This window comes from Antechinus flavipes, chromosome 3 (genome assembly GCF_016432865.1).
Source record: "Antechinus flavipes isolate AdamAnt ecotype Samford, QLD, Australia chromosome 3, AdamAnt_v2, whole genome shotgun sequence".
In the NCBI taxonomy this organism is placed as follows: domain Eukaryota; kingdom Metazoa; phylum Chordata; class Mammalia; order Dasyuromorphia; family Dasyuridae; genus Antechinus; species Antechinus flavipes.
Window position 1 is genome coordinate 150,071,508 of NC_067400.1, and position 12,106 is coordinate 150,083,613.

General features: G+C 35.0%; 1 protein-coding gene across 1 annotated transcript in view; it reads left to right on the forward strand.

Annotated features, from left to right (window-relative positions):
- Nucleotides 1-10,734, forward strand: part of HS6ST3 (heparan sulfate 6-O-sulfotransferase 3) — a 767,323-nt gene extending 756,589 nt beyond the window's left edge. Inside the window, exon 2 of the mRNA XM_051984022.1 lies at nucleotides 3,370-10,734. Within this exon, the coding sequence (XP_051839982.1) occupies nucleotides 3,370-4,069 (700 nt within the window). The 3' untranslated portion in view covers nucleotides 4,070-10,734. The remainder of the gene's footprint in view (nucleotides 1-3,369) is intronic.
- Nucleotides 10,735-12,106: the final 1,372 nt, after the last annotated feature.

The window sequence follows — 12,106 nt, forward strand, 5'->3', positions numbered from 1 at the left end:
CAAACACATTTTGCTGCAGAACCAAACCAAACCAAAACAAACAAAATTCTCATTTGTGGATACCATCAGCTTATCACAGTATTTCTTAGCTGTCTCTATCAGTTTTACATCAGGGATATTGATGGAGAATTTTCTGAAGATTTAGTCTTGGAGAATGAAAAGGTAAAGGTTGAGGAATGAGGAGACAGTATTTAAGAGAGAGTACTTCAATAACCGGATGTGGGATGTTAACCTCAGTCCAATTTCACCAAATGACAAGTCAGTTTAATAGGGATTTAAAACAAGGATGCAGAGTTCCCTCAGAGAAGAAGCTGCCACATTCTTAAATATTGGCCTCGGGATTCAAAGTCACATTACTTTAAGCTCTAATCTCCATTGAACTTTTGGGAAATTCCCTTTTACCGATGGAATTGTTATTCTAGCATACTGGATCACTATAATGTGATGTCTAAACAGAAGCTAGCAAATGTAGCCTCTAAAATCGCTTAAGAGTAAATAGATTCTCCTTTCTGGTTTAAAATAAAGTGAAGGTGTTTCTTTGGGTCTCTATAACTCTAAGAAGTTCCTTTTCTCCTTTAATTTGTACCTGTTTTACATGATATAGGATTTAATATTTTAAGGTGATATTGGTAGAATAAAAAGTAATAGATATAAAAAAGAGAAATAAACTTTGCATCTTACAAAATAAACATCTTATCATGAAACATTGAATTTTTTTCCATTTTTTTTTGTATGTTCATATGTTTTTGTATCAGGGTTAAGTTTGGCCCCAGAGTACCAGAATATTTTTGTCCATTTGCTCTTTCCTCTCATGTTTCTCTTTTTGGCTTGAGTCATGGTACAATGGGATGACATTTTATATATCTGCAGTATAAATTTTCCATCCAAATGAAACTTCCACCCAACAAAAAAAAAGTCATTGGAGTTAAACCATTAAACTAGATTAACCTAGCCTTTGGGGAAAAAATATATTATTTATCCATCACCTAGGCAAAAATCAGTTATCAATGAAGAATTTGGAAAGTTTTATGATCAAATCAAAGTTAAACTATTGTTATAGCGAGGTAGAGCACCAGTGCTTTGCTTCTAATATTTCTATTGTTATTCCCTCTTCCTCTGTTGTCTCAGTATAAAAGAAATAATTGACATTTTCCTATATTCTTTACTTTCTCAACTACTAACAAAAATTTTAAAGGAAAATCAATAAATTATCACTGAAATTACTGATTCTAGGGAAGGAGAGAGATCAGCTGCTCAAGTTAGGCATAAATTCAGAAGTGCTTTTCCCTTTATGCCCTTTAAGACATAAAGAGCAAAGGACATTTAGTGAAGTGAAGAAATGAAATAGAATATGGAAGCTAGGTATCTTTCTGACATCTTCTCTTCCACTTGATTTCTTCATGTTAAGAATATGACTTCATTTTTGGGTGAAGTATTATGAATTTGCAGAATATAATATCATGAGGGCTTTATTTTATGTATTCCAAAGGATTTGGAGAGCTAGTTATAGATAATCGAGATAGTTATCTGTACCCTGATGCAGAATAATACTGATGACCTAAGTTTCATAAACCATAGCAATAGGTCTTCAATCATATATCTGAAAGTACTTGCAGTGGGTCCATGAGGTCAAAATTATTTACATAACAGTGTTATCATATTTAAATTTCTAATACAACAAATATCAGTAGCCATAACACATTTTTTAAACAAAAGCTTTTGGCGAAAGGTTCTTGATAATGTTTAAGATTATAAAGGCGTCTACATATTACAGAAAGTGAAGTATATCTGAGCATACTGAAAGTAAAGTATATCTTATTCTCCTTTACATACTGAAATATATATAAGAAGGAGATGATAATAAGACATCTCCGAGGGTGGAAAGGGAAGATAAAATGAGTTACTTGTGAGGCCTTTAGTAGAGTGTCTGTCACATAGGAGGTACTTAATAAAGGTCTGTTTCCTTTCTTATTCTTCTATTTTAAAAATAATAGTAATATATTTATGTATAATATATGATCATATAATGTATATTAGAATAAATATAATTACATATAATAATAATAATAAAAAAAGATTATAAGGGAGTCTGGGACCAAAAGTTTAAAATATGTTGTGCTATAGGATTGCAGCATGTTTTTAGTTTTTTGTGGTAAGTTTTCTTGTGTGCATTCAGAAGACTACTCATTTCTTTCAGATGTCTTTGCCATTTCACAGGTTAAGATTGAATTATTTTAATAAATACATTAATTAAGCACTTACTACATATCCAGCATTGTGCCTTAAGTCCTGGAGACACAAATAAGAAAAAGAAGACAATCTCTACCCTAAAGAAATTCATACTAATTTTGAGAGATATTACACAAAAGAAAGTTTGATTGTAGGATATTTGGCAAAGCTCAGGAAAACTTGTTTTGGTAGTAACCATAGGTGAGATAACAAGGACATAAAGAAAGAATAGATGGAAAGAACTAGAAGACCTTGAGATTAGCATTGTTAGGGTATGTGTTAAAGTCTGTTCTCACCAGAAAAAAATAAGAGTTGGTGTCATTCACTTGTCTAAGTGTTCTGAATAGTGATGCTGCCTGTGGAGCCCAGTCAGGGAAAGGAAGGAAAATGAGGATACTCCCAGAAGTGGCTGATTTTCTATGACCCTTGAAATGATGACATAAATTACCTAAAAGAGACACTTTCAATCTCTAACCATCATAAAGATGATCAATAAAAGACTTTTTCTCTGTATGGTCCATTTCCTTTTTTTTGTTTTTTTGTTTCTTTCCGAACTATAGCAGAGGTTCCTAATAGTTTATGTATGTGACATAGGGACCTTTAACAGACTAGCGAAATCCATAGACTTTTTTTTATAATACTATATAAATGCCGACAATTAAATACATAGAATTGAAAAGGAAACAAATTAGTTGAAATAGTTATCAAAAAAATTTCATATTGATCACAGTTTGAGAATCTCTTATTTATATAATCTCTAGTGTTCCCTTATAACTATAACATTTTATGATCAATAATTCTGTGATTCAATGTAGAAAGTGGCAGAAGTACCAAAACCTTTTCTAGTTAGGTGGAGTAGACTCTAGAAAGACTAGAGTTTGAATCCTCCTTTACATATTTCCTAGCTATCTCGTCCTAGGCAGGTCACTTAATCTGATATTCTCTTCTGTGTAGTGAAAATAGCAATAGCACCTAACTTACAGAATATAGGAACTAAATGAAATAACAGGCAAAGCACGTTACAAACTTTAAAATGCTTTGTAAAGTCTAGCTATTGTTGATAACTAGTCTACTTATAACAATAGTTTAGTTATTGATTTATTTTTACAATTCTTAACTTTCTTTTGTAATTTATTCTAGGAATTTCTACTATATCACAATGCTGAGGGACCCAGTGTCCCGTTACCTGAGTGAATGGAAACACGTCCAGAGAGGGGCCACTTGGAAGACATCTCTTCACATGTGTGATGGGAGAAGCCCAACTCCAGATGAGCTGCCTACCTGCTACCCAGGGGATGATTGGTCTGGTGTCAGCCTGAGGGAGTTTATGGATTGTGGCTATAATCTAGCCAACAACCGCCAAGTTCGTATGCTGGCAGACCTTAGCCTGGTGGGATGCTACAACTTGACTTTTATGAATGAGAGTGAGCGGAATACGATCCTGTTGCAGAGTGCCAAGAATAACCTGAAGAACATGGCCTTCTTTGGGCTTACAGAATTCCAGCGGAAAACTCAGTTCCTTTTTGAGAGGACATTCAATCTCAAGTTCATCTCCCCCTTCACACAGTTCAACATCACAAGGGCCTCTAATGTGGACATCAATGAAGGGGCCCGACAGCGCATTGAGGAGCTGAATTTCCTGGACATGCAACTTTATGAGTATGCAAAAGACCTTTTCCTACAACGCTACCATTACACCAAACAGCAGGAACACCAGAGGGACAGGCAGAAGAGGCGGGAAGAGCGGAAGCTGCTAAAGGAGCATCGGGCTCACCGGTGGCAGAAGGAAGATGACACGACTGTCACAGAGGACTATAACAGTCAAGTAGTCCGATGGTGACATATTCTGTTTCTCCTCCCATGGAGGTAGGAGGACCAGGGACAATGTTGGTGTTTTGCTGAATCATCTAAGGGAGTGATCAAAATGAGCCATGATTTCTGAGTGTATGAGACCTGATTTGAACATCTCTGCCCTTCCTCTGTCTTTTTCCTCCCTTAAATTTTAACCAGCTGAAGGAATAAGTTCCTCTTGTTTTTTTCTTGACATTTTTCAATGACATTAAATATGGTAGAATGACATCCCAAAAAAACAACTCTAAAAGACTTACACCAAGATGGGGAACCAAGAAGTCTGTTTTTAAATCTTCTTCTTTTCATCTGCACGGTAGAAGAATGACATAAGAAGTCAAAGCTGGCAGTGACATAAATGTAAAATCCAAGCTGGGGCTTGGGAGTTCTGTAGAAATCGGTCTGTTTTAACAATATCTTTGTAACAGTATTGTAGGATTATTTATAGGGATCAAAAAAGGAAGAGAGAGAGGAAAAAAGAAAAACAATTGTAGATTCTCAGTCAAAAAAAGAAGAGAATGTCATCTACTGCTGTGTTGAATTCATGCTAGAGGATGAAATATGTGGGCCCTTCTTCACCTTTTGACTATGAATGGCCCGACTCTGGATGTGTCTTAGAACACAAACAAAAGGCAACCACTGCTGCCCTAGTCTTACTGTGAACATCATTTTAGGCATAGGCCATAAAAACTTCCCCATCAGCCTTTTCTAAAAATAAGGTCCTGTTAAGTGACTGAGTATAGCCATTAAAAAAAAAGATCATAATTAGTGATCTCTCACCTATAGGTGGACGCCATTTTTTTCTCCTAAAAATTGAAAGTGGAACTGGAAATAAAATATAAAGAAAGTGATGTGTCCACCAAATGAAGCATATTTATTAAATTAATATGTGTATTTTTCCAAGGAAAATGGAAGCATCTATCTTTCTTGGTATAACACTGCCCATAGGACTTAAATTCTGCTATGATAATGGAACTGTAAAGTTTTAGTATGAAACTTGATAAGGCAGCTAGCATGTGTACAAGGTTATTGTCCTCAAGTTGTTCAATGAATAACATTATACACTGGCTACCATGAATGAGTGTTTGATATGGGATAATAATTCCAGATTTTCAGTGAGACAGGACTTAATGATGTCTCAATATCTTCACTCTAATACATTTTTCTTCATTCTTAAACCTTTGATTGTTGTAGGAATAAATCTGTGATAATATTTAATACATGAAACCATGATATATCAAATTGGAAGCTGATGCTCCTCAGATATTTCCCATTCTTCTTGACCTTGTACAAATGACATGAACAAAATAAACAGGAAAATAAATGAAAACCTATGAAATTGTGGGAGAAGGAATGTCTGTAATGTATTCTGTCATGTCATCAATTACATAGAAGGATGTGGATGTCTTGAAAGATGAAGCTGAAAAGTTCCTACCAGAAGCATGACATGAACACAAGTAGGATCTGCAAAGTGAATTGGAAAAAATATATATTTTTGGTGATCCAAGTTAAAAGTTTGGAAGGCAACCGACTTTCTTGAACCATCCATCCCACCTTCAGCATAAGTCCCTTGGGTTGGAGAGTCCATAAATCATTTAATCAATAAAACTTCATTGAGTGACTAGTGAAAGCAAGGGTATGTGTCATGTGCTGAAGAAAAAGAGGAATTCTTTAGACAAATATTTGATGGTGATGGAAGGGTAGAAGAGTTCTTTCTTCCATGATCCTCAATTCAGTCAGTAATGCCATTTATCCATAAGCAAAGGCTAGAGTTAGATCTAGATGAGTGGGTGATGGAGGCAAGCACTAACAGCAGCAAGCCTTCAGTATCTGGGATGAGCCAGCTGATGTTACTCAGATGGGTTTGTTTGTTATCCATGAGGATGGTGTAAGGCTAATGGTTTCAATTTCACTGTGGCCTAAAGCCTAAAGCATGTGGGAAGTCACTCCCTCTCTACCACACACAAGTATATCCCTTCACTCCATCAAAAATGTTATTATCATGAATGAGTTGGCAACTGTACTTTTGGAGCCATGAAAAGAAAATAAAAAGGGGCCACATAAATATGCCTCATTAGATGATAGAGATTAATCTGACAATAGATTTGTCTGACAAGACATCAGTGTTTTCCATCCTGATGATTTGTCTGTAAGATGGGGAGGGGAAATAAGGAGAAGGGAGAAAAAGGAGAGTTACAGCTGGAATTAATGAGCAGATTTTTACAGCTTTATTTTTTTGCTGTGAATATGGTATGGTTCTGCTGAGACTGGCAGTGCTGCAAATTTTCCCTTCTGCCTGCTGCTGGGGGAACATACGCAAGCATGCATGCACATGGGCAGGTGAACACACCGTGTGCGACACATACACACACTTTGCAGTAATGATCCAGTTTTATGTCATGTGGAATTCAAAATAAGTTAGGGAGCCTTTGAATTTTTTTGTCGTTAATCTCACTTTTAAAATATTGGCAAGGAATTAATGCATCTCTAAGCTGTCAACTACTAACATCATGCTGTTCCTGAGGCAGAGGGAATTTATATCCCAAGGCTTTCCCCAGCTTCATTGCTGCTTGCTTGATATGTGGAGCTCCACTGGAGATGGGATATCAGGCTATTCAGAAGGGCAGCCATCTATTTGGCTTGGCCCAAGGCCAAGACTTAGCATATTTAACAGGCAGCCCTAGTCTTGATCTGTTATTCTTTTAATAGAAAGCAGCCTCTGCAATGGTCTCAAATCTGCAAGGTACTAAGGTGATAATATGGTGATGTAAGCGGAAAGGTGAAGAGGTACTCTCTTCACTGCAAACCAAATTCATACCTGCTAGCTGAGTGGAAGATTATTATCTAACTATCACCTGGGCCTGGGCAGTCTTACAAGTTAAGTCAGCAACTTTAAGATGAAAACGCAAATCAATTCTAGTTATAGCAGTATCCAAAGCTCCAGAACAGCAAGAAAAAAAAAAAAAAAAAGCAAACAAACAAAAAACCCTAGGGAGTTCCAAATTGGATGAAATCCAATCAAATTCAGCTTTACATCCACTACCCCTTTCACTCTCTCTCTGCAGTGGTTCTCTCCATAGCCTGACCAAACTGTGGGTTTACAAATGGTTTTATTAAGGACAATAAATATTTATGAAGTGCCTCCTACATGCAAGGCACTAAGATATATGAGTCCCACTCTGCTTTCTTTAGACAAATGTTTGGCTAACCAAAGAGATCCAATGTGTTCCCTTTTCTTGATGAGTATATAAAATTGGGGTATACTTGTTAATCTTTGATAAGGTCAGTGATATCCCCAGATAATAGCATAATGCACACCATCCATAAGAAATTCAGAAGCCAGAGTCCTTGCCCTTAAATGTAATCTTGTACAGTTTTATCTGCTTTCACTAAAGTACTGAGATTTGGAGGCTCAACTGATAGGATTAAAGTAAACTTCTTTCAAATGTCTGAGAAAAAGAAATATTGTCTTTGGGGATTGATTCTACTAGATAGGCTATTAAAAGTAACTGTTAGTACAGGGTTTTAAGAAATAGACCTCAGGTGTGGGGGAATAATCTGATTTGGGGGGATGCCATTTGTTTCATGATGTACCTGTATTTCATCTGCTTTAACTAAAGTATTTTGATTTGGAGATTTAATTGATGTTACTAAAGTAAATTTCTTTCAAAGGACTAAAATAAGGAAATATTTATTAAAGGTAACTGTACAGGTTTTTAGGAAATACATCTAAGGTATAGGGGAATAAAGTGCTATAAATCAGGGGTTTTGAGGGGTTGCCATTTATTTCATGATATACCCATATCTTGTAAGATAAAATTGAGATCAAGAATAAAATCTAAACTTTGTTTAGAACTTTCTATTTTGCAATATTTGATAAATTGCAATACTGATCAACCAAAAATTGATCAATAAACATTTCAAGTATCTCCAAAGTGGTGGGCATCATGCCAGGTGCTAGGTAAACAAAGACAACAATTAAATAGTCCCTCAAATTAAATAGTCCCTTAAATAGATTAAATATAATCTTCTACTTAAGAAGATTACATTCTATCAGTGTACATACACACGCACGCACGTATAAAGAGAGAAACAGAGAGAAAATGTGCAAAGTAAATATAAAATTAATACAGTTTGATTTATGGAGAGAGAACTCTAACAATTAAAGGTTGAGGAAAAACTTGTAGAAGGTAGTTCATGAGCTAAATCTTGAAGGGATTTCTAGGAGGAAAAGATACATTTCTAAGAGAAAGAGTACATTGTAGAAATGAGAAATAACCAATGTGTAAATATAGACATAGGAGATCCCTACAGTAAGTTCCTTTGGTTTTTGTTTTAGAAAATAGAGCCACTATTATTTTCCCCAATCAATAGCTAAAGAAACTGAGGCTCAGAGAAGCTAAGTGAGGTCACATCTCTAAATGTTTGTGGAAGCTAGAATAGATCATTTGATCACATGGACTCCAATGAGTATTTTTTGTTTGTTTGTTTTCAATTCATTATGCTGTGATGATGGATAATTCCTAGAGTTAGAAGAAAGAAGAAAATGGAAAACCTCAATTTTTACATTGTCTACAAAAATCTTCTCATGGAACTACCAGTACATAGTAGGTTAGACCCTGTGAAATTCAACTTACCTTGACTTCCTGATGGATGTGATAAAAATCAGTGAATACTAAATAGTATTTGATATAAAGTAAGAGAGGAGAGAGAGAAAAAAAAAAACTATGTGATCTTTATTTTAATATAATTGTAATTTCCAGAATAAAGAATAAATAAGCAGAATAAATGCTTATTGGATCAATTTTTTTTAAAAAGTAGGTATAATCTCTGTTTATTTGTTTAATAACTGGCCTAAGAGTAAATAGAAGACAACCACCTATTAGGGATGTGGATTAACCCTGACCCCTCACAAACTTCAACCCTTAACTCTGTGATGATGTCTGAAATTTTAGATTTCTTTGGATCTTAAATGATTTTTGTCTCCAAAAATTCCAGATTAAAAAAGAGATGCTCTTTTTGGGAGGGGGATTTGGGCTTAGTAGTCAGAAATAATACTATAAAGAAAATGGTTCTCAATTACCATCTTCGATATCAATAGGTTAATGCCTTTTCACTTTTCACAGCTAATTGAGAACAATGACTTATAGAAATAGGACAAAAGAAAGATGCCTGATTTTAAGGCAAAATTCCAGGAGTAGAGACTTAGATACTCAAAGGTGAGACAAGAAGATTCCAAAATAAACTTTTTCTACTACCCAGTTTTGCCAGGGCTGGCCCTTTGGCAGATTATAATTTTCTGGGCACTGGCAGCAAAAGTAGAAAATAAAAGATTATGAGGAAATAGACAGGAACATTGGGGCAAATACAACAAAAATTAAAATAATTCACTATAAAATCCATTACCTGGATTATTTTATGGAATGAAGATAAGATGGGAAGGATCAGAACCAACCAGAGCAGTGGGCAAAGAATCATCACACTTCAGTCATCTGTATTTCTATCTTCTGATAATCATATTTTCACTGACAGATAAATTGTGCCCCTCTAATATCCTTCAAGATATCCAAACTTCCTGCCTAGTTGTTTGCCTATATCTTTGTAGACAATAGCTCCATACCTATGTTAGAGTTACCTGAGGACTCATCCATAATCCTTTCCCCAATACTTCCTGACTTCCCTTCCTATTCTTCTTAGGCATTTTATTCATCTATTCTTTCCCAATTCAGTTAGTATTTATCATCCAATATTCTGCCTCTCTCTAGCATATCTGGTCACTTCAGATTTACACGTTGAAATTGTTTAGTAGACTTGCCCTTGGAGGTATCTCAGATATGAGACTTAGGCAGATTTATTGCTTCATTAATGTATTCAGATCCTATTGACAAAAGGTAAATTGATAGACTCAACCCATTGGGCAGAGGAGCTGCATTTGTCAGAGAAATGCATAGCTTTATAGACAGGAAATGTCTGTGAGACTTTACTGTCCTTAATACCTAGAACATTGCCTGGACCCTCTGATTAGTCAAGATTCTGAGATCCCAAAGCACAAGTGGCTGATGAGCTCATGTTCTAAGCTATCTGAAGAATAAGATAATAAGATAAGACTTTTAAACTTGGTGGCCCACCAAATTACTGTGCTAGCATTCTTGTTCTGCTTCTGGGGAGTGACAAATCCAAGGACGAGTGTCAGTAGTAGAAAGGTTGAGTCTCCTTTGATGACAGCAGTGACATGTTCTGATGAAATAAATCTCTTGAATGTTTTGGTTGTTATCAGGTTTTTCTACCATCATTTCCCTTAATACGTTCCCCCAGTGATTGCAACAATACTTTTTATATTTTACTTGTATTCCTTTTCATTACAAAAAAAAAATCAATTATACATTAGAAGGAAAACCTGTATTTTCCATCTGGTGCCACATTTTAGGTGAAAGAGTAGTTATTCAGTAGATGGTAATTATTTTGTCCTGAGGGACTTTCCCTTTGTTTCTGTGCAATAATGTGTATGAACTTGGCTACTCCAAGATTGTATTGTGCATTATCAACTTTTCTTGCTATTTAAAAAATGATAGTTTGTAGAATTGAGGATTTTCATCGATGTAAAGCACAATTTAATGAATAAGTTAACATATTAAACCATTGTGATGTCAAGAACAATTGTTTCCTCCTGTGTGTTTGTCAGTGTTTTCCTACAGAAGGAGGGAAGTGTTGCTTAAACACTTGAAGAAATTGGTGAGAAATGCATACACAGAGTAGGCTTTGTCACACACTAATGATCCATGATTTGTTAGGGGAATTTTAAATAGCCAAGGCAGAGAAATAATAGATGGGGACAACCGGTAACATCTGAGCCCAAAGAGGATTCCATAGGGATTTCAAATGCATGTACTTACTTCTTAGATTCAGAAAGGGTAAAAGAGAGAAAGGAAAAGAAAAGGGCAGAAGTAATGGAGAGTGAAGTGAGAGAAGCAGAAAAATGATTTACACAATAACAACACTGTTAGAACAAACAACCATGAAGACTTCAGATCCCTGAGCAATACAATGGTCAACCAGAAATCCAGAGGATTGAAGATGAAGCATACTTCCTGTCTCCTCATAGAAAGGTGATGGATTCAAGATGGATGAGATGTGTATTTATAGACATGGCTATCTTTTTTCTTTTAAATTTTGGTTGTGGTAAAGAAAATAAATGATTATTAATTTAAAAATAAAATTATATTAAACTATTTAAAAGAGAAATGGGGTATGATGAGATAGAAAGAGAATTGAATTTAAAGTCTTAAGGCTCAGTTTTGAGGCCCAACAACAGCATTTAACCACTATGCTCCTCAGTTTCCATATCTGTAAAATGTGTGTAATGATTCTTGAACTACCTATTGCACAGGGTTTTTTTGAAGACAGAATAAAATAGTGTATAAAAGTATAAGGTCCTAAATAATTATCAATTGTTAGCATTTGAGAACAGTGATAGAAATCATTTTACTTTTAATTTTTTATTTTATTTTTATATAATGATGTTTTATTCCCTCCCCTCCAGTTACATGATCAGAAATGTTGTAGCATTCATTTTTACAAAATTTTGAGTTCCAAAGTTTTTTTCCCCCAATCCTCTCTTTCTTCCCTCTTCTCTTCCAAAGAAATTAGGCAGTTTGATCTTGTTTATATATGTACTATCATATAAAACATATTTCCATATTAGCCACAGTTTTTTTTAAAAAAAGGAATCAAAAGAAAAAAATAAGAAAGAATGAAATGGAAAAAAAAATACATTAATGTGCATTCAGAGTCCATCAGTTTTTTAATTTGGTTACAGAGAGCATTGTCCTTTATGAGAACTTTGTACTTGTATTGGATCATTGTACTTCTGAGAAGAACTTATTCATAGCTGATCCTCACATGATGTTGCTGATAATATGTACAATGTTTTCCTGGTTCTACTCATTTGCATCAGTTCATTGCACAATACTATTCCATTACAATTCCCCAATTGATGGGCCTCCCCTCTATTTCAGATATTTTGCCACCA